This window comes from Bos indicus, chromosome 29 (genome assembly GCF_029378745.1).
Source record: "Bos indicus isolate NIAB-ARS_2022 breed Sahiwal x Tharparkar chromosome 29, NIAB-ARS_B.indTharparkar_mat_pri_1.0, whole genome shotgun sequence".
NCBI classification, from domain to species: domain Eukaryota; kingdom Metazoa; phylum Chordata; class Mammalia; order Artiodactyla; family Bovidae; genus Bos; species Bos indicus.
Window position 1 is genome coordinate 36800272 of NC_091788.1, and position 21144 is coordinate 36821415.

Consider the following 21144-nt stretch of genomic DNA (forward strand, 5'->3'; position numbering starts at 1 on the left):
CTGTAGTCTCTGGACGTGAAAACTCCCGTTCTGTCTTGCAGCCCCATCGCATCCTTCAGGCCTTGCGGCGCTATGTCCGCGCTGAGAACAAAGACCGCCTCCACACCCTCCGTCACTACCAGCACGTGCTGGCTGTCGACCCCGAGAAGGCGGCCCAGATGAGGTCCCAGGTACGGCAGACGGCGGGGAGACCGCCCTGGCCCATGCTACTTGTAATTAGTCCTGGAGAATGACCTTTTATTTCCAGAGACAGTAGGTCCAAGAGCTGGCTTTTGCAAAGGTACAAATGTAAACATATGTATCCCATACTTTTTAATATTAAGTATGTTCTATTTAAATTGTTTCTGGAAGCTTAGAGATGGATGGTTGTATTGGTGAGATACATCAGTTTCTTTCAGTTTATTACTGGTTAAGGGTACCACCAGAATTAACATTTAAAATCTCTTTCTAGGCAAACATTGAGTTGTCCAGAAAGTTCATTTGGGTTTTTCCATAAGATGGTACAAAAACCTGAACGAATATTTGGGCCGACTCTATATCAAGCACGTCTTAAAACGGGACCGTCTTGTACAGTTTCGTTGTTGTTTGGATGCCGTTGGGTCCTGTGTCTTGTCCCCTGCTGTATCCCGCCAGTCTGTGCATTCGTCTGTAGGTTGAAAGCAGGTTGTTTCTGGACCCGCTTTCTCGTTCTGGTTTTGTCTGCATACGACTTGAGTTTTACTCTCGTGTTCATAGAAATGAACTTGCCTACAAGACCGCTAGCTTCCTTTAAAACTGTTCGCCTGTTAGTTTTCCTAGAGGGCCTTGAAATGATATAAGTGGTCTTCCTCTATTACTTTCCGTATTCTAAATCCAGCGCTCTGCAGGCTGTGGGGACATGGTGTGCACAGGCTGGGGACCTGTCCCCTCCCGCCTCCTGTTGCTTGTGTGGTGTAACTGTGGGGGAACTTCCCAGAGGCCCTGTGTGGTTCCCCTCCAGCCGCATTCACTGCCTGGTTCTGCTTCAGTATCTGACTGCACAGTTGAATCCTTGTGGGCCCTTGAGCAGCTCACAGTTGTGTGGCGTTAGTTATGTGAGCTATAAAAATGGAGAATTGTCCTTTAACGTATGAGCCCACCTTGGCAGCTGAGTGTTCAGCCAGTGAAAGAAATGGGGCTCCTAAAGAGTGGGGAGGACTTGGGGACCCGGGGCCTCTGCTGGGCCTGGAGTTGAGGCTGTTTGAAGGTGGACGGGGTAGGGGAGGAGGAGAAGAGGCCAGCAGACCTTGGGTGGCTTCCAGAAAGCTCAGGCCAGGGAGCTTGCATCCTGACAAGAGGTTAGAATTTTTCAGGTCTACTCAATTTTTTTCAGTGTAATCACATTTTTTTCTTTTCTTTTCTTTTTTTTTTTTTTTTTTAAGAAAACTAGACTATTGTGAAGTATTTTACAGAGAAGCAGCCTGTTTTATGTGGTTAGAGTAGCAGGACAGATGAGACCTCAGTCAGTGTGGTCAGTAAACCTTCGAGCCAGGAGGCAGGTGCCACACGAGTGAGGGCCCCAGGAGGCGGAGCATCTTCTTAGAGCATCTCTGCTGCGTGCTGTTTACCGTCTGCTCAAAGCCGTTAATTCTAGGGCAGCTCAGCCCCCAGATTACACTAGCCTTTGCCTGTTCCCTGTCGTGTTATGTAAAGTCTAGAAAACCCCGAACACGCTGAGCCTCTTAGATCCTGTGCACTTTGGCTTGAGGCGTAGGTGATGGGCTGCCGCCTCACTCTGCAGCTCCAGGGGGTCCTCCAAACCCCCTGATGCCCAGTGTCCCGGCCTGCGGTTGGTCTTGTCCTCGAGGAAACCATCGTCTGACTGCGAGTGTCACCACTGCTGAGATCAGACCAGGCAGCTGATGGTTCCCTTTGCATTTGCATTTTTTCTCTAAGGCACTCAACTCGACTCTGGTACTTTCCCATCAATTTACTTGATTGAAAGAATGGCAAGTGTAAAATTAAATTGCTTTCATCCTTGCTTTTAAAGGTCAGAGAGACATCAATCTACAATAAAAGCCTCTTTCCATTTAACTTCAGTTTTTATTTTGACCCTTCACATTAATGGCTTCAAGCCCACATAATTAATCCATTGGCTCAGAGCGCCCTCTTGAGGAACAGCTTGGTGGCGGCAGGTGTAACTGGTGGGATTAGCCTTCTCGAGGACCTTGTGTGGTCTGTGGCCACCTGCCTCACACTCACTGTGTCATAGGGGCGGAGGTAGCCCAATTCTTATTTCCTCCATAGTGAAGTAGCTCAGTCCTGTCCAACTCTTTATGACCCCACGAACTGTACCCTACTAGGCGCCTCTGTCCATGAGGTTTTCCAGGCAAGAGTACTGGAGTGGGCTGCCATTTCCTTCTCCGGTTCCACCATAAAAAGCTCTGAAATTCAGGGACCACTTTAATGACCTTTTCCCCCTCTTTTTTTGGATGAACTACTCTGGAACTTTAGCATTCAGAAAAGAAATGAGCATGGAAGACATGGTAGCTATGTCTTTGTTATCACTCGTTAAATCAGGCTTGTTTGTACCTCAGTGTGAAGCTTTGGAGGCATAGCTTGTTTAGTTAAAGTGAAAGTTTTAGTCACTCAGTCATGTCTGACTCTTTGTGACCCCATGGACTCTAGCTTACCAGGCTCCTCTATCCATGGGATTTCCCAGGCAAGAATACTGGAGTGGGTTGCCATTTCCTCCTCCAGGGGGTTTTCCTGACCCAGGGCTGGAATCTGTCTCCTGCATGGTAGGTGGATTCTTTACCACCTGAGCCACCAGGGAAGCCCCGTTTAGTTAAACAGGAATCACCTGTCCTCTTGCTTACAGTGATAATCATTTCAAGCAGCTGCTTCACTAAGCACACTCCATGAATGGTCCCACCCCGCAAATCTACTTTTTAACCAGTGATTTCATTCTTTCGTGACTTCATTTAGTCTGGCCAGTGGTAAAAACCGACCAACTGGTTTCCTCTTTCACTCAGAAAAACCTTCCTGAGTGTCTGACATTGTGCAAATGAGGGTTCTTTTTTTTTTTTTTTTTTAAACAATACTGTCGGGTAATGACACTTTTTAAAGTTTCCCTTAACTTGGAGCACTCTGTGTGGATGAATCCTTAAGTCACTGAGTCAATACCCCACTTTCTTACACCACAGTGGTCAGTGAATATGGGTTGGGGGGGCAAGTCCTACTGCCCCTCTGACCAGCTGCTTTGCTGGAGAACACAGGCCTTGGTAGAGCGGGTGGGTGTCCGGCAGGCCCGGCTGTTCTGGTGACAAAGCCTCCTTCCCCCCCACCTCGTACTCGCAGGTGATGACGCATCTCCATGTGATTGAAGAACGGCGGAACCAGAGCCTCTCCCTGCTCTACAAAGTCCCGTATGTGGCCCAAGAGATCCAGGAGGAAATCGGTGGGTGCCAGCTGTGGGCATCAAGGTCAGACCATGCCGGATTAGAGAAAGGAGGCTGGGCATTAGTGCACACAGGCTCACGTGGTCAAGTCCTGGGCTGGCAGCCACAGAGCCTTGAGTTTCACTGACCTTGACTCTTGTTACCGGAAGAGAAATCTAGGGTGTGAAATTGCAAGGGACTGGGTATGCGTCCTCTTAACCCTCCCCTCTGTAACTGCTGGTATATTTCAAGGCACCTGTTCACACCATTCTCAGTTCCTCTCCCTCTTCTGGTCTTTCCCTTCATTTATTCAACAAACGTTTGTCGTGCCTACTGTGTAGGCACAGTGCCTACTGTGTGCACAGAGTAGAACATGCACCAGTAGACAGACCTCCGGAAGCTCACGTTGTAGGAGGAGAGGACAGGAAGATGAGTGTCCATGGTGGGGTGTGTCCTGTGCTGGAGGTGGAAGGGTGGGCTGGGGAGGTGCCTGGTGGTCAGGGTGCCTTGGAGCGCGGGCGGGTGGAGTGAGGGGGGGTGGTCTAGTGATGAGGAGGAGCCCCCTCCCTGCAGAGACCCCCAGCAGGAAAACAGCAAGCACAGGAAGTGACGACTGCAGAGCCTAAAGTTGAGAGATTTTAGCAAAATCAAGGAGTTTGGATTTTATTCTGGGATAACAGAAAGTCGCTCAAGGGTTTTAAACTAGCGAGTGACTATATCTGGATTATGCTTTTTTAAAACAATGTGAATTTTTTAAAAATTACCAGGTTGCTGTGTCGAGGGTTGATGAAAATTGGAAGTCACCAGAAAGCACTTGTAAAAATCCAGGGGAGAGGGGCTGGCTAAGTGCCCTGAGACAGGAATGGGAGGAGCTGGAGGGGTGGGTGGACTTGAAGGGTGCCTTTCAGAGGAAGGGTGAATAGGATGTGCTGATGGGGTGGGTGGGGCAGGGGGTGAGGGGAAGAAAAGCACTGGATATGCCCTGGTTCTGAGTGGGTGGTGGGGCCAAACAGTGCCGAGGTACAGCGTGGTCTTCACTTGTTAAAATGGAAACTGCCCTTGGTAAGTGGTCGGCTCTCAGGTACACAAGCCAGATCTCCGGGCTATAGGGACAAGACACAGATGTGGGGGTCGTGATCCATGGATGGTATTTACACCTGTGTCATTGGAGGAAACCACTTAGAGTGAATTGCTAGAGGAGAGAGGGGTGCTCAGGAACGAGCCCTGGGGTTCCCAGTGCTGGGGCTCTGCAGTCTACAGAGTCAGAGGTGCACCCTCAGGTGAGAGGAACAGGTCGTGGCCTGAATTGTGAACTGGTGAGACTCCTGTTTAAACAGAGCTTGCATCCGACCAGATTAGTCCCGTTCAGGCTGTCCTGTGCCAGGAAACAATATCCTTCTGAAAACATGGCTCCTGGGCGTCTGTCTTTATCAGATGAACTGCTTCAAGAACAGCGAGCCGACATGGACCAGTTCAGCTCCTCCTTCTCAGAAACCCCCGTGGACGTCCGGGTGAGCTCGGAGGAGAGCGACGAGATCCCGCCGTTCCACTCCCTCCATCCCTTCCCATCCCTGCCTGAGAACGAAGGTGCGTATGTGCAACAGGCCAGCCCAGCAGTGGGACCGAGGGCAGGGAGGGACGTGGTTAGAAAATGGAAATCAGATGAAGGGAGGGGTGGGGGTGTCAGGGGGCTGTGTTCCCTGTGTGGCTCGGGCAGGCCAGGGGATGGGGTCCACCAAGCACCTTCCGAGTGGGGCACCTCAGAACCTCGGAAGTTTGTGGTGTTTCTCCCTTGTGTAGACCAAAGCCTAAAGCCCTCTGATGTCCGTGGCCACTAGCTGCGTCCAGCGTGTGGGGCCTAGATGTGGAGGCCCCTTTGCAGCTGAAACAGCACTTTGGTGTCCTAGGCTGTCCTTGCCTTTTCCTCACGGTCTTGGGAAGTAGGCGATGGGAGGCTCCCTGCTGCACCCCAGGTCTGCAGTGTGCTCTCAGAGCCGTGAGTCTGTACCAGAAATAAACAGGCTGCTGGTCCCAGGCCCTGAGGCCAGGGTGTGCAGTCAGCTTCCGTTTATTTGTCTGCTGCTGTCGCGGCGGCCGATGGCGGTGATGATAAAAACAGTGGCCCCGCTGTCCGGGCCCCCACACACTCCAGCCTCTGTATGCGGATGCTTTCCTGTATATTGTCCTTCCCAAAATAATGCTCTCAGGAAGGGACTGGAAGTGTCCTGTCTGGGTATCCAGGGTTTAAAGAGCGTCAGTGTCTGCCTAGGGCCACATAGCTCATGGGTGGGAAGGAAGGACTGGAGCCTGAGTTGAGGCAGTCCTGAGTCCTGGGCCCAGATGCATTGGTGCCACCACAGCGGCCCAAGAAAGTGGGCACCCAGTTCGGCCTCCAGACCCCAACACAAGCGTCTTCTTCTAAACCTACTGTCTCAGAGGTGCCGACTCAGAACCGCTGAGCCTCTGATAGTACAAGAGAATCCGAGGAAGGAGCCGGACAAAGAGGTGCCGCCTCGCTCCCCAGCCGTTCCCTCACAGACCCCCACCCTTGCACCCTTGCAGGGCTGCAAGGGTCCCTGCTTCAGAGCTTGTTACTGGCGGGGGCATCTTAGATGTTTGTGAACTAGGACCTTGTCTCCTTGGAAAACCACGACGAGGAATAACTTGTGTTTCTGTTACTTTCTCAGGAAGGTAACTTGGGGCTAAGCTAAATGATTTAGAAATCTCACAGAAGCCCTCCCGAGAGACCCAAGACTCCCTGCCTTTTTCCCCTCCCCTCCAGTCTTGCTGTAGCTCTCACGATGCTGTTTGCTTATGGGGAAGTGCAGGCCCCTTTTGTAAGGAAGCATGCTTTTTGTTTATGTTACAGAGAAGGTCTAAGGTAGGAATTTTGAAAGAAGGCGGTTTTTTTTCCTTAATCTCCTCTTGTGCTGTTTTGTTTTTGCTGCTTTCCTTTCTGCTAGACTCTCAGCCGGAGTTGTTCCACCCAATGAAGAAAGGTTGGTTTGTCATAGATGTTCCCACTAAGGCCTTCATTCCCTGCATTTGCCCAGAAGTTTCATGCTCTGCTTCATCCCATCATTAACTTTTTCCACCTCATCCCTTTAGATGTGGCTTTGAGGGGAGCCAGTGCAGCCAGACCTCCAGCACCTGAATACTGAGCAACCAAAGTAGATTCTTCATAAACCCTTTTAATCTGGGTGGACTTTTAAAAGTATATCCAGTTTAAACGGGTTGGTTGCCAATTGCTGGCATAAGTAAAAACACACTTGTGGTCAGGTGGAGAGTCATTTTATTTTACCTCTTTTTCTCTGCCGCTCCCACTTACATCTTTTCCCTTTCTTCTTAGCTGTCCCTTGCTTTTTGTCCATGCCCAGGTGTCTTTGTTTCCAGCTGTCTCATGTCCCCTGAGATGTAGCGTCCCTTTAGGACATGGTAGAAGCTGATGGATGAAACAGGTTGAGACAAGTGAACTCCTGATGTAATAAGTGTCCAGTTTTCAGACAAAGTTAACTGCGTGTGGGCATAGGCTGCAGGCTTGCAACCTTGGTCTTGTGTACCCCACTGCACACACCGGAGGTAGGGGCCTTAACTTTCTTTTCTAGATAAGGCAGTTGAAGAAGCCTCAGCTTCCATGAGTTAAGTCATGAGCTGAAGAAGCAGAGGAGCCAGCATTTGAACCTGGCTTCTTCAGTCTCCCGAGCCCACGGTGCTTCTGTTTCATGGGACGCAGTGTGCCTGCAGCATTTCTGGGTGGGCGGGCGGCCCAGCCTGAGTCTCTGTGAACAAGGACGCACAGACTGACTGCTGTGTGCTGCGCCCCGGCTGAAGGGTTGGAGGTGGCGTATGTGTTGATTTTCAGAATACGAGGGTGTGCGAGCTTGGTTTTATTCCCTTGGGTGTTCCTCTCGTCACTGGAGGACATTCTTCTGAGCAGCACATGTGTTTAGATGAAGACGAATTTTCTAAAAGTCTAGCTGGCTTTCACCTTTATGCTTCAGCTGTTATTCACTGGAATAATTTAAACGTTAACTTTTGGTCTCTTAACATCTCCTGATTATTCATTCTATATAACCAAAGTGGTTTTGGTCGACATTTAAGAAACACGTGTCTTGTACCACCAAAAAAAGTGTTAGGACAGTCTGCACACTGGCAGTAGGGCTTTGAGTCCATTGGTTCAGGGCCACGTTTTTCAAATAGGATCCTGCCTTAGGACCTTGAAATTCTGACGAGAGAGAGAGGGATGAGGGGAGCAGTTCGAATCGACTGGGCTTGGTCATGAGCATCTGTGCGCTGAAATACAGCCTTACTATTTCATTGACGTTCTGAGGCTACAGAAGCCAGCCCTGCTTTAACTCGCCCTCAAATCAAGTTGTGAGACTCTTTTAAAATGAACACTTTGAGGGGAAAGCTGCCTGGTTTCTGGCTGCATTCTAATGAGTGAAGTGTCAGCTGGCCAGGGGTTCAAAAGCTGCAGTGTAGTGACTGGAGGCTCTGGGTCCAGCCCAAGTCTGGCTGTGAGCCGGACACCTTTGCTGTGGCCAGGCCTCTAGCAGCCCGTGGACAGCGAGCTTTGTAGATTCCCATATCGGCATCTGACTCACCTGCCATGGTCGCCTTAGAATGCCAAGTGTGTTGCCAGGTTGATCTATTTGTAAAAGGTTCAGGTCACAGGCACCTATAGCACTGTGTTTGTTATTATTAACAAGACACTCAAAAGAGAGCTGGAAGTCACATGCTTTGGAGCGAAAACTAGAGGATTGCATCTCACTCTTCCTCTCGCTGTCGTTTGGAACGCCACGCGCAGGCGACGCTAGCTCAGGCGATGTCTGACCTTGACAAGAGGACAGTTGACATTGTTGCTCTGTTTATGGAGCGGTGCTGTCCAGCCTGGTGTTAGAATTCTCCCTGTGTAGGGAATGCCTCCTTCCTATTCAGGATGTGATGGTCTGGTCCAGGCCCCGGAGGGTTACAGCATAGTGAGAGACAGAACAAGACCAGTCATCACACACAGTGATTTTTAAGTACCATGACCTGGGAATGTCTCCCCAAAAGATCTGCAGCTTGAAGGACAGATGGGCAGGTACAAGGGAAGGGAGGGCATTTTAGCAGAAAGACGGTGCTCGAGGTGGGCGTGCAGGGGTGACAGTTCTTCCATTCGGAGCCCCGATGGCAAAGGAGCAAGTGGGGATAGTAGGTGCTTGGTGATACCACAGGGGTCGAGGGTTTTTCGGTGCTGGAAGGCCTTTAGACCCAGTTTCTCTTTGTAGTTCAAAGCGCGTTCTCTCCTGAAGGCTTACACAGTGAGCACCACATCCTCTTCCTGTCCCATGACACCCATCGGTCCTGTGTCCCTCATTCCTGTGGAGCATAACGCATCCTCCAGGATGGGAGCAAGTAGCACATCGAGAGCCGGGGGTGGGGGCATGCCGTGGGGGCTCCCTGACTCTCAGGAGGGAGTCTGCCACTTCTGTGAGGCGGACGTGAGGTCAGCCCACCTCGGGAGACAGCTGCGCTCTCTGCACACAGGATCCGCACTGGGAGAGCAGGACGGAGGACTGATCGGGGCCGAGGAGAAAGTGATCAACAGTAAGAAGAAAGTGGATGAGAACATGGTGAGCCGCTTCTCCCTGCTCCGTGTCCGAGTTAACTTTAAGAACGATCAGACACTCCCCCGATGGACTCCCACGTGTCCGTGGGGGAGCACAGGGCGGGCTCCCACTGCCCCTGCAGTTGTGCTCTGTTCTTCAGTATCTACATATGAGACGGAGCAATTCTTTCAGCAGTAGCTCATCTCTTGCTATACAGTGGAAAATAATATTTGCAACTAAGGGTATGAACAAATGTGAGAGGCTGTTTATAATGATTTAATAACTTGAAGTGGAATAGAATCACATTTGGTTCGTTAGCTGCCTGAGGTTTATACCTCCTGCTAATTACTTTTCTAGCATTTTTATCACTTAATGTTTCTAGATTATCCTTAACTGAGTTTGATATTTGAACATGGCTACTGGATAGTCTGTCCTGAAATACCTCCACAATGGTCACTTAAAGGAAAAGGCAGGGGACAGCCCTTAAAGGACCAACTGCTGTATAATTTTGCACCCAGCCCTGCTCCTTTGTTAAGGGGTTTGGTGAGTGGACCTAGGAAACGTGGCAGAACTGATGGGATGCTGGGTGTCCATCCAGTGTCTGTTTCCCTGCTCCAAATGGTATATGGAGCAGCAAAGAAGTAGTTACCCATATGCTAAACTTCCCTTCCCTCTCAGCTGGTGACATTTCCCCGCTGTTTCAGGTCATTGATGAGACCCTGGATGTGAAGGAAATGATTTTCAACGCTGAGAGAGTTGGAGGCCTCGAGGAAGAACCGGTATGCGTTTTGTTCCAAAACCTGATGGCAGGTCTCAGGTCAGCCTTGGCTATTTTCTCTCCCACCCTCCCAGTTCAGGGGGAAGACGGAGCAGCACCTGCTATCTAAAGTTATCAAGGTCCCACGTCCCCCATTTTCCTGTACTTTCAGATAAGAAAGATTAGCATCCCCATGAAGGTAAAGGAAGGGCTTCCCTGATAGCTCAGTTGGTAAAGAATCCACCTGCAGTGCAGGAGATCCTAGTTCAATTCCTGGGTTAGGAAGATCTGCTGGAGAAGGGATAGGCTACCCATTCCAATATTCTTGGGCTTCTCTTGTTGCTCAGCTGGTAAAAAAAAATCAGCCTGCAAAGCAGGAGACCTGGGTTTGTCCCTGGAAGGAAAGGATGGGGGCCCTCCCCACCTGGATAACCACTTGGGCAGCAGGGTCCTGGCACCCCGCGGGCTTGTCGTCTCTCACACCCTATGGCCTGTCTGTTCTGTTGCTTCAGGAGTCTGTAGGGCCACTGCGGGAAGACTTCAGCCTGAGCAGCAGCGCCCTCATCGGCCTGCTGGTCGTCGCGGTGGCCATCGCCACCATCATCGTCATCAGCCTAGTGATGCTGAGGAGGAGGCAGTACGGCAGCATCAGCCATGGCATCGTGGAGGTGAGCCGTCAACGAGCTGGACAGGACCCGAGCGTCAGCTTAATCACTGTGTTATTGGCTCCCGTCTTGGAAGTCAGCCCCCGCTGAATTAAGCTGATCCTGTCACAAGGGCTGTCACCAACATTTAACATTGATTTGGGCTTTGACTGTGAATGTGAGGAAGTCGTAAGAGCATTTTATGCTGAGAAAATGGTTTTTTCAAATTGTTTCCTTAGTGTGTCCCGTTCTTTTTTTCAGGTGTGTTAGATGTTTGAGAATGAAGGACCGCTAATACTGGTTTTTTTAACTTTTTAATATCTGTTTATTATTAGTTTGCTTCTTTTGGCTTGGTTTCTAAGGAGCAAGCCACGTAGGTGTGCGACAGGTCAGGTAACGATGGCTATGTGAGTGAACTGAGTCTTAAACATACGAAAGAGGAATAACACTCTTATTTTTCAGTAGGGGAGAAAAAGCAGCAGGAAATTCAGAAAGAAGGAGCCAGACCAGATTGTTTTCTGACCCGTCTTTCGCTCATTTGTACTCAGAGCTGTTTACTTAGCACTGGTTTTTAGTGGGCGGTGGGAATGCCCACGGTGCCCTTATTCCAGAAAAGGAACCTGGTAAGGAATAGAATGCAGTTGGGAAAATTAGCCCAAATGCACTTGGTTATCTGGTTTCACCTCCTCCTGGACCCTGATCAGGTGGTAGGATTCCGGAGCTGGAGGAGACCAGAGGCCATCTGGTCTTGCTGCTGGCAAGGCTCGCCCTCGCCCAGGCCGCGCCTCGTAGACACGGCAGAGCAGAGACTTGCTGTAGATTCAGCTCACCGTTCCCTCCAATGTGGACTCTAGGTTTCAGGAGGCTGGCCTCTCTGACCCTCTTTTCTTTTGTTATTATTATTTTTTTTTATAAAAAGTTTTAAATGTACAAAAAGTTCCAGGACAATACTTCATCCTACCTAGAGGTGTAGCAGCTGCTACAGCAGGGAATGCGGATGTCTGCACAGGAATGGAACTAAGGGTCCTCACCGCCTCGGACGCAAGGAACAGCTTACTGTTTGCCAGATTCCTTAATTCCACCTGTGGCCAGGGGTACTTTCCCCATGATCTGCCCTTTTAGCCCTTCGAGTGTCTTTTGCTCCTCCTTCTGTTTATGCTTGAATGCCTTACCCTCCTCGTCTGTCTCCTTGGCTTGCTTCTTAGGTGGCTTCAGGGGCCTCTTGCCACCTTCACAGCCCAACATGGCACCTGCCGCCCCTTCCCCAGACCCTGCCACTGGAAGCAGAACTCTCCGTCCCAGCTCCTGCGCTGATACCTCCCCCCATTTTCTTTTTCTATTTCTTTGGTTTCGTTGGGTCTTAGTTGCGACACCTGGGGTCTTCAGTGGGGCGTGCGATCTGTCATTGCAACACGAGGGCTCTAGTTGGGGTGCGAGGGCTCAGTAGTTGGATCGCATGGGCGTCATTGCTCCACGGCATGTGGGACCTTCATTCCCCAACCAGGGATCAAGTATCCCCCGTGTTGCAAGGCTGATGCTTAACCACTGGACCACCCGGGAAGCCCCCTGACCCTCTTCTCTTCTTTCTTCTCCTACTGGATCCTCACCGCCTGCTCTTGTCTCGTCCGCGCCCGTGGTCCCGGGGATCGCACAGTTCACGTCTTCTGACACCCTGGCATGTTCTCCTGCGTTCTCACAGTGCCCACCGTCTTTTTTCCTCCAGGTCGACCCGATGCTCACCCCAGAAGAGCGTCACCTGAGCAAGATGCAGAACCATGGCTACGAAAACCCAACCTACAAATACCTGGAGCAGATGCAGATTTAAGCGGGGGAAGCGCAGCGCCAGTGGAGGGAGGTTGGGCGGGCAGCAGACGTCCAGAGGTCTGGATGGACGATGGACCGACAGTGACTTCCAGAGGAGTTCCTCGACACTCAGATCTCCTGGAACATTAAGACTATAAAGTACTACTGTAGAGTCACAATTTCCATTCTTTTAAATGGGCGAAAAAATGTTAATATAACAATATATGATATATAAACCTTAAATGAACAAATGATCTATTGCAGATATTTGACTGATGTAGTTTTCTTTTTTTAAATTAATCAGGAATCTCACTTCTATTGTATCGTCTCACACATGCTCTCTACTGAAATGGAAAATGTTGATTGTCAATGATAGACCGAACATGCTACATGCGGGCTGTTTGTTCCAGCTCCACTGTGTAAACCACCTCTTTAAGGCTCACTGTCCTGGTTTTTATTTAAAAAAAAAAAAAAATGAAGAAGAAGAGGCAGTATTCCCTTTAAATGGGCTTTCAGAAAGTTGCTGAGAAAGCTGAATCAGGAGCTGTTATTATTGGTTCTTAAAGTACATCACCATCCCCTCTGAAAATGCCTTTGAAGGACCCTTTCTCGGAGATCTGGTGCTCCCGCCGCTGGGTACCAGGGTGTCTTCTCACAAGTCCTGTCACCAGAGAGGTGCTCAGAGCAAGCTTTTGCGCTTCAGCATCTCTCAGCGAGCCTGTGTGTGCAGAGCAGGCCCACTGCTGCGCTCCTTCTCAATCCAGTTCTTCCACAGAAATTAGCCTGTCGTTGGTACCTGGCGACCTTCCTCTGTCTGCCATTGACTCACCGTAGCTTCTGACCACGCACGTCCTTCCCAAGTGATGTCTAGATGTGCAGTTTTCCTCTTTGGGTAATTCCCGGCCCCCCTCCCCCGCCAAGGCACTGGTCCGCACCATCCACTGGGAGAAGACGGCAGGAGGAGACGGCCAGCGGCCCGGGGAGAACCAGGGAGGTGTGCTTTTCTGTGGAAGGTGGATGTTCCAAGCTGTACACGAATGACCTGTAGACCCCATGGAAGCTCTGAAAGTTTTGTTTCATCCACATGAGTCCCTGTGATGCTTGTGTAGTTGATGTTGCTGCTCACAGCTGCTGCTTTTCCTTTTTTTTTTTTTTTTTTTAATTCAGAAGGTTCTGGTAACCTGTGGTGTATCTTTTTTCTATTTCCCTGTGATGTTTTTTTTCTTCTTCCTCCCCTTTACCCATCCATGTCTCTTCCCACTATGCACAGATAAACTTCACCTACAAACTCCTTAATCTGATCTGTGGAGAATGTACAGAGTTTAAACACATCAATAAATACTTTAACTTCCACCAGGACTCCGTGTGTCATTGGCCTGGCGTTACTCGTGGTGACGGCTTCAACCCTCCACCCCAGAGGGTGGGTGGCTTCCTTTTCTGGAGGGTCACTGACCACTCAGCGGAGGCAGGAATTGGTCCAGCAGGCTGGACTCCTGAGCTTGAATTGCATTTTTCATTTAAAAAATTTAAAAAAGAGGAAAGGTTCCTTCAACCTCAAAGCTTATGACATTTTTTTTATCTCAGAGAAAGTCTTTCATTATTTCTGTAATGATTTCCTCCACTGTATTTTATGTTTTCTAAAACTGTTAACTGGTTAAACCTCTAATTGCTCCTTTTTCTTTATAGTCTGTAATCTGGGTGATTCATTTGCGTATCTTCACCTTTCTAATGAGTTCTGTAATTACGTTTTTAAATTCCATAAGAACTGCTTGCTTCATTGCTCTGTCTCCCTTTCTTCTTGCTGCGCTACATGTGGGATGTCTGATCCCTGGTGGCATGTGGGATCTTAGTCCCCCTGTCAGGGGTCGGAACCTGTGCCCTTTGCAGTGTCTCAACCAGCCGGACTGCCTGGGGATTCCCTGCTGGCTTTATCTTAATAGTTCTTATAATTTCTTCTTTTTATGAGGAAAATCCATCTGAGTTTGTGCAGTAGGATTTTGAAAGTATTCTTCCTTCTCTTAACTTGCCTGTTTCCCTTTTTATTATTATTTTTTGTTTTTTAATTTTTATAACGTTGTGTCGGTTTTGGCCATCAGATCAGATCAGATCAGTTCAGTCGCTCAGTCGTGTCCGACTCTTTGCAACCCCATGAATCGCAGCACGCCAGGCCTCCCTGTCCATCACCAACTCCCGGAGTTCACTCAGACTCACGTCCATCGAGTCAGTGGTGCCATCCAGCCATCTCATCCTCTGTCGTCCCCTTCTCCTGCCCCCAATCCCTCCCAGCATCAGAGTCTTTTCCAATGAGTCAACTCTTCGCATGAGGTGGCCAAAATACTGGAGTTTCAGCTTTAGCATCAGTCCTTCCAAAGAAATCCCAGGGCTGATCTCCTTCAGAATGGACTGGTTGGATCTCCTTGCAGTCCAAGGGACTCTCAAGAGTCTTCTCCAACACCACAGTTCAAAAGTATCAATTCTTCGGCGCTCAGCCTTCTTCACAGTCCAACTCTCACATCCATACATGACCACAGAAAAAACCATAGCCTTGACTAGACGAACCTTTGTTGGCAAAGTAATGTCTCTGCTTTTGAATATGCTATCTAGGTTGGTCATAACTTTCCTTCCAAGGAGTAAGTGTCTTTTAATTTCATGGCTGCAGTCACCATCTGTAGTGATTTTGGAGCCCAGAAAAATAAAGTCTGACACTGTTTCCCCATCTATTTCCCATGAAGTAATGGGACCGGATGCCATGATCTTCGTTTTCTGAATGTTGAGCTTTAAGCCAACTTTTTCACTCTCCACTTTCACTTTCATCAAGAGGCTTTTGAGTTCCTCTTCACTCTCTGCCATAAGGGTGGTGTCATCTGCATATCTGAGGTGATTGATATTTCTCCCGGCAATCTTGATTCCAGCTTGTGTTTCTTCCAGCCCAGTGTTTCTCATGATGTACTCTGCATATAAGTTAAATAAACAGGGTGACAATATACAGCCTTGACGAACTCCTTTTCCTATTTGGAACCAGTCTGTTGTTCCATGTCCAGTTCTAACTGTTGCTTCCTGACCTGCATACAAATTTCTCAAGAGGCAGATCAGGTGGTCTGGTATTCCCATCTCTTTCAGAATTTTCCACAGTTTCTTGTGATGCACACAGTCAAAGGCTTTGGCATAGTCAATAAAGCAGAAATAGATGTTTTTCTGGAACTCTCTTGCTTTTTCCATGATCCAGTGGATGTTGGCAATTTGATCTCTGGTTCCTCTGCCTTTTCTAAAACCAGCTTAAACATCAGGAAGTTCACAGTTCACATATTGCTGAAGCCTGGCTTGGAGAGTTTTGAGCATTACTTTACTAGCGTGTGAGATGAGTGCAATTGTGCGGTAGTTTCAGCATTCTTTGGCATTGCCTTTCTTTGGGATTGGAATGAAAACTGATCTTTTCCAGTCCTGTGGCCACTGCTGAGTTTTCCAAATTTGCTGGCATATTGAGTGCAGCACTTTCACAGCATCATCTTTCAGGATTTGGAATAGCTCAACTGGAATTCCATCACGTCCATACTATGAAGCAAATTGGCTGTTAATTACACACACACCCCCTCCCTCTTGAGCCTTGCTGCCTTCCCCCCATCCCACCCCTCTAGATCATCACAGAGCGGCAGGCTGGGCTCCAGTGTTACGTAGCAACGTCCCCCCGGCTGTCTGATTCACACGTGATAGTGTATGTTGATGGTACTTTCTTCATTCGTCCACTGACTCACTCCCTCACTGTGTCCGCAAGTCCATCCTCTGCATCTGTCTCCATTCCTTCCCTGCAAAAGGTTCATCAATGCCACTTACCTAGATTCCATACATATGCGTTAATATACTCTATTTATCTGACTTCGCTCTGTAACAGGCTCGAGGTTCATCCACCTCACTAGAACCAAGACTCAAATTTGTTCTGTTTTTTTATGTCTGAGTAATACTCCGTTGTGTATATGTACCCCAATTTCTTTGAACATCTAGCTTGCTTCCCTCTGGCTATTGTAAATAGTGCTGCAATGAGTGTTGGGATATGTGTCTTTTAAAATTGTGGTGTTCTCAGGGTGTGTACCCAGTAGTGGGGTTTCTGAGTCATATGGTAGATTTATTCCCAGTGTTTTAAGGGGTCTCATACTGTTTTCCATCTGCCTATTTCCTTTTGAGCTCTTGACTGCCTTTGAAAGTGAAAGTGTTAAGTCGCTCAGTCATGTCCAACTCTTTATGGCTCCATGGACTGTAGCCCACCAGACTTCTGTGTCCATGGAATTCTCCAGTCAAGAATACTGGAGTGGGTTGCTGTTCCTTTCTTCAGGGGATCTTCCTGATCCCGGTGTGGAACCCAGGTCTCCTGTATTGCAGGTGGATTCTTTACCATCTGAATTCCTATAAAGGTGTAGTGATCATTCATTTGATCAAACATAAGAACTACATGATTAGCTAAAAGAAAGAAATCAGAAAGTGAAGGGTTTGATCCAACAAAATACAATTGTTTATTAACATAAGACTTTTCTCGATCCTGGCAACAGTGAGTAGAGCTTGGGGCTGAATTTTAAAGAAAGGTTTGCAGCCTTCATTTCTGAGTTTCTTAAATAACCTGCCACTAGCAGGCACTGTTCTCTCATTGAAGGAGATTTGTTTACTCAACACCTGCTTTCAGTGTGTTGTGCCCGGGGGTGATTTTCACTGTGATGGACATCTTTCTACTCGTGAGTAAATTCAGGGGCTGATCTCAGCAGTCCTCGCCCTAGTGGAGTGTAATGCAGCTTTACATATATGGTGCTGTCAAGATCCCACTGCGTGTCCCTGTGTGCACATACATGGTGTGTGCATTTTCTTTAGATACTGGAATAGGGGTGTGCGTTTTATGAGCCTCTGGCCAGGAAATGCCTTGGGACAAACCAGTTGAACCGGCTGGTTCTTTGTCACCATCAGCAGGTCCCCATCTGCCCCTCCCTCCTGCATTGACCTCACAACTCGCAGCCAGGAAGTTGGGAAAATAGAAACTTCATTTCTTTGAAGCCAGTGCCTCCGAGTTCTGAAGGGTGTCTTCAGTTGGCCCTCTGCAATACCAGCTGGGATGTGTGGGTCTGCATTATTAGGATTCTCTCCCAAATCTAACAGACCAGCTTTGCTTGGGTCAGCGCCTGCCATCTGCCGGCTGCTTTGAATGCGTTGCCTCATTTTATTGTCTGGACTTCACAGGGGGCTATTGTCTTACACAGAGAGGTGAGGAATGACACCCCCTTCCCAGGGGATGTCGGTCCTGGGAAACGGGGGCCGGAGTCACCCCACATGCGACACTTGTCAGCCAGGGCTCGTCCAGCTCACCAGCTCTTAGCACCAGTGTCCATCACCCACGTCCCTATTGACGGTGGGTCTCAGAGACGCGGGGTGGGGAGCGCTGGTGAAACAGCAGTGGGTTCCATTACCCCGAGGGGGTCGGTGCAGAGGGAGCCGAGGGTGGATCTGAATGTCCCGGCAACAAGGCTCCCGTGTCCTCCTCACCCTGGAATGATGTAGAAGCTCTGTGGAGATTTAAGTTTTTTTATTTTGAAAGGAAATGTGGACTTCCCTGGTGGTCCAGTGCTCCCAATGCTGGGGCCTGGGTTCAATCCCTGGTCAGGGAACCAGATGCCACCTGCTGCGACTAAGACCTGGTGCAGTGGAATAAGTAAGTAAATTAAAAAAAAGAAGCGTATGTAAGGCAGCAAGCCTCATCTAAGCCAGCTCCACTCCGCTCCCTGGTGGCACCTTCCCCCACGCCATCCTGGGAGAAACTCGCTCCTCTCCCGGTTTCTGCAGGTGACTCAGCCTTGCCCCTGGGGAACGGGGCCCCGCCCCCTCCTGGCGGCCTCCGGTGCCCGCAGCTCCTGCGGACTTTGGCACAAGGTCCTCCTACCTCCCTCGTCTGCTCTCAGTGACAATCGGAACCTGGCAGTCAGGTCTGAGCCAGCCCAGGTGTCCCAGTAACTTCTGGTTTAAGTTGCTGTGACGCTGATTTCTCTGATTTAAGAGAGAGGTTGGGACGTGATGAGTTGCTCAAATTTGGGGAGGCCCCGGGGTCCCCTCCAAAGGAACATACAGCCTTACATGACTGTTAGAAGTGGACACTTGAGAGTAGAGAGAAGGAACCAGAAGGCCCCGTGGCTTCCCTGTCCCACCCTCGTTTCAAAGCTGACACATGGCCACCAGCTCACACGCTCCTGCACAGAGCCAAAGTCTGTAGGGTATGCAGTAATTTTCTGGGACAAAGGGTGAAGTGGTCCTTGTAAAACAGGGCCAGCTTGCACCATGCCCTCTTAGCTGCAGTGGACAGGGGAAATAATGTCTCTCCTGCCCTCTGTGGGCACTGGGTCCAGCAGACCTTTACAACCAGCACAGCTGTGCCTTCCTGAGGGGCGTGGTCCAGGTATCCAGAGTTGGGGACAGGACTTGACCAAACAGAAAACATTTTTCTAGCATCCTTGAAATGGATGGAGCATGGCTTCTTGATCAATCTCCTGAAGTTCTCGGCTGACTTAACCCAGGTCTGACTGAACTGAAGGCAGTGGCTCTTTCTTTACAGCAGCAATCTCCATCAATAAAACCTTTTTGTAATGGTATTTCTATTTTTACTTTTTTGAGGAATGTCCATACAGTATTCCATAATTTACATTCCCACCAACAGCGCACAAAGGTTCCTTGTTCCTTACCAGCACTCCAAAACCTTTTAAATTTGTGTCTTAGTCATTTAAAAAGTATATATATGTACTTATAAATGGAAATTTGGAAAGCATAAAAAAGATGAAATTTTCCCCCAAAATTTTATTTACTAAAGGAACAAAGCCTTTCGGGTCTAGTGAAATGTTGCTAGTTTCAGTGGAAGCAAAGTGATTGTTTTCATTCTTCCTCTACCTAAAGTCCATAGATGATTCATTTTTCTTTAGTTTTTACCCAATGTCCTTTCTCTGTCCCAGGACGTCACATTTTTTAGATGTGTCTTGTTAGCGAGATCAAAATGGAGGAAGTCTTGTTCGAGTTTCAGAAGCAGGAGAGCAGGCCTCCAACTTGGCTTCTGACTCTGCTCAGATTCTGTACCTGCTCACTTGCAAGCACAGCAATCAGGCAGCACTTTAGATAAGAAAGGGAGTGGGTCTTGGGATTCTTGAGCCCCTGGAGTTCTCGCCAATCCCCCAAGGTCTAAGAATTCTTGTGACTCACAAAAATTGTGAAACAGCTTTGTAAAGCTGCATTTTTTTGTACAGTGCTGCTTAATTCTGGATTTTGGTCAGCCCAATTTGGTGATGTATATGCTGTTACTTTTCTCTATTGTTTCTTTTCTTTTAATGACTATATTGAAATTAGGTCAAATAATCTTCCATAAAAAATTGTTTATATGTGCAACAAGTGGTTTGATTTGTTAATGAATCCTTTGAACCTAAAACAAAAGTAAAACTTTCAAGAAAACATGTCTCTTTAAGCTTCTCTTGACTGTAGAGATTTTCTCACACTTTCCTCTTTTTTGATGGCTTTGAGGAGTACAGGTCAGGCATACTGTCGGATGCTCTTCTACCAGGATTGGTTACACTTTTTTTTAATCATGATAAGACCCGGGGTTGTGTGTTACTGGGGAGGAAGACCACAGCCGAATGCCATGCTCATCACAGCATGTCAAGGGTATGAGCTGTCCCCATGATGGCCACTGCCTATCTTGGCCTTAATAACTCGCCTGTAGGTACACTTGTCAGCTTCTCCCGTGGAGTCTCTCTCCTCTCCCCTCCCTGGAAGGACATAGTTATGTGCTTAAGAAGTGGGGAGTTATGCTGGGCCACACCTTCTTATTTTCAAATCATGTCCTAACACTTTGCAACAGAGCAATTAGAAAGTCTAGTTCTAAAGTCTGCTTGTTTCACTATTGTGTCTCATGGCTATCAAAGCAGAAAGAGTTCTTGAGTGTGGTGATGGTTTCAGGGTTGTGTAAGCCTGACATGTATCAGACTTATCAGAGTGTACATTTCTAATATGTTCAGTTTATTGTATGTCAATTATACCTCAATAAAGCTTTTTTTTTTTTTTTTTTTAAGCTGAAAGAAAGACCTTGCGCAAACAGGCTGGGATGGGAGAAATTATCTTTGGCCATGCCTGTTAACAGCACAATACTTAATTTCCAATCCTATCTACCGATTCTACTCCCGAGTTTAAGTATACAAATGAGTCTTTCAGGTGAGACACCACTTTTGATAGCAGAATTATCTACTAATGGAAAACTTTCCAGATGCTGGTTTTCAAATTTCTCCACAGCATAGTTCTCTTTACAGAAAGCAAATTGGAACAGGCGTTTTGTAGCTTAAAAAGCAAACAAAAAGGCTTCCCTGGTGGCTCAGTGGTAAAGAATCTGCCTTCCAGTGCGGGAGACGCCAGTTTGATCCGTGGTCTGGGAAGATCTCACATGCAGCGGAGCGACAAAGCCCGTGCACCTCAACTAATGAGCCTGCGCTCTAGAGCCTGGGAGCCACACCCACTGAAGCCCATGTGTGCAGAGCTGGTGCTCGGCAACCAGAGAAGCCACTGCAGTGAGAAGCCCGCACACCTCAACTAGACAGCAGCCTCCGCTAGCCGCAACTAGAGAAAAGCCAGCACAGCAAGGAAGACCCACACAGCCAAAACTAGATTAATTAAATAAAATGAAAAACAGAAAACAGTTTAACATCGTTAAGTACAAATCTAAATACTTTTTATGAATCTCTGAGATACAAAATGTTTTCATGGGTACTTCCTACCTTATTTAAAAATATGGTGAAGATTTGTATTTAAATGTTCTTGATTCTAACCAGAATAACTCTATTGGTTGGAGACATTTGGTAGAATTGCACTTAATGATTTCTAGCACCAAACTTTATCTGGGGATACTTTATTTCCCTAAAGGAAATCCGTCCTAAAGGAAATCAGTCCTGAAT

The 21144-nt window shown here is 48.2% G+C and overlaps 2 protein-coding genes across 5 annotated transcripts in view; one reads left to right on the forward strand and one right to left on the reverse strand.

Annotated features, from left to right (window-relative positions):
* APLP2 (amyloid beta precursor like protein 2) overlaps nucleotides 1–13546 on the forward strand; it is a 62715-nt gene extending 49169 nt beyond the window's left edge. For 2 of the 4 annotated variants that reach the window (XM_019954773.2, XM_019954775.2), the window contains 8 exons: nucleotides 42–170; nucleotides 3319–3418; nucleotides 4833–4985; nucleotides 6362–6397; nucleotides 8928–9013; nucleotides 9694–9768; nucleotides 10259–10414; nucleotides 12114–13546. In XM_019954773.2, coding sequence (XP_019810332.2) covers nucleotides 42–170; nucleotides 3319–3418; nucleotides 4833–4985; nucleotides 6362–6397; nucleotides 8928–9013; nucleotides 9694–9768; nucleotides 10259–10414; nucleotides 12114–12215 — 837 coding nt within the window. In that variant the 3' untranslated portion in view covers nucleotides 12216–13546. The remainder of the gene's footprint in view (nucleotides 1–41; nucleotides 171–3318; nucleotides 3419–4832; nucleotides 4986–6361; nucleotides 6398–8927; nucleotides 9014–9693; nucleotides 9769–10258; nucleotides 10415–12113) is intronic. The other 2 variants (XM_019954774.2, XM_019954776.2) reach the window with 1 other exon arrangement.
* Nucleotides 11444–11635, reverse strand: LOC139180631 (translation machinery-associated protein 7-like). Its single transcript, XM_070782578.1, has one exon. It carries the CDS (start codon nucleotides 11633–11635, stop codon nucleotides 11444–11446), a length of 192 nt encoding a protein of 63 aa, XP_070638679.1.
* Nucleotides 13547–21144: the final 7598 nt, after the last annotated feature.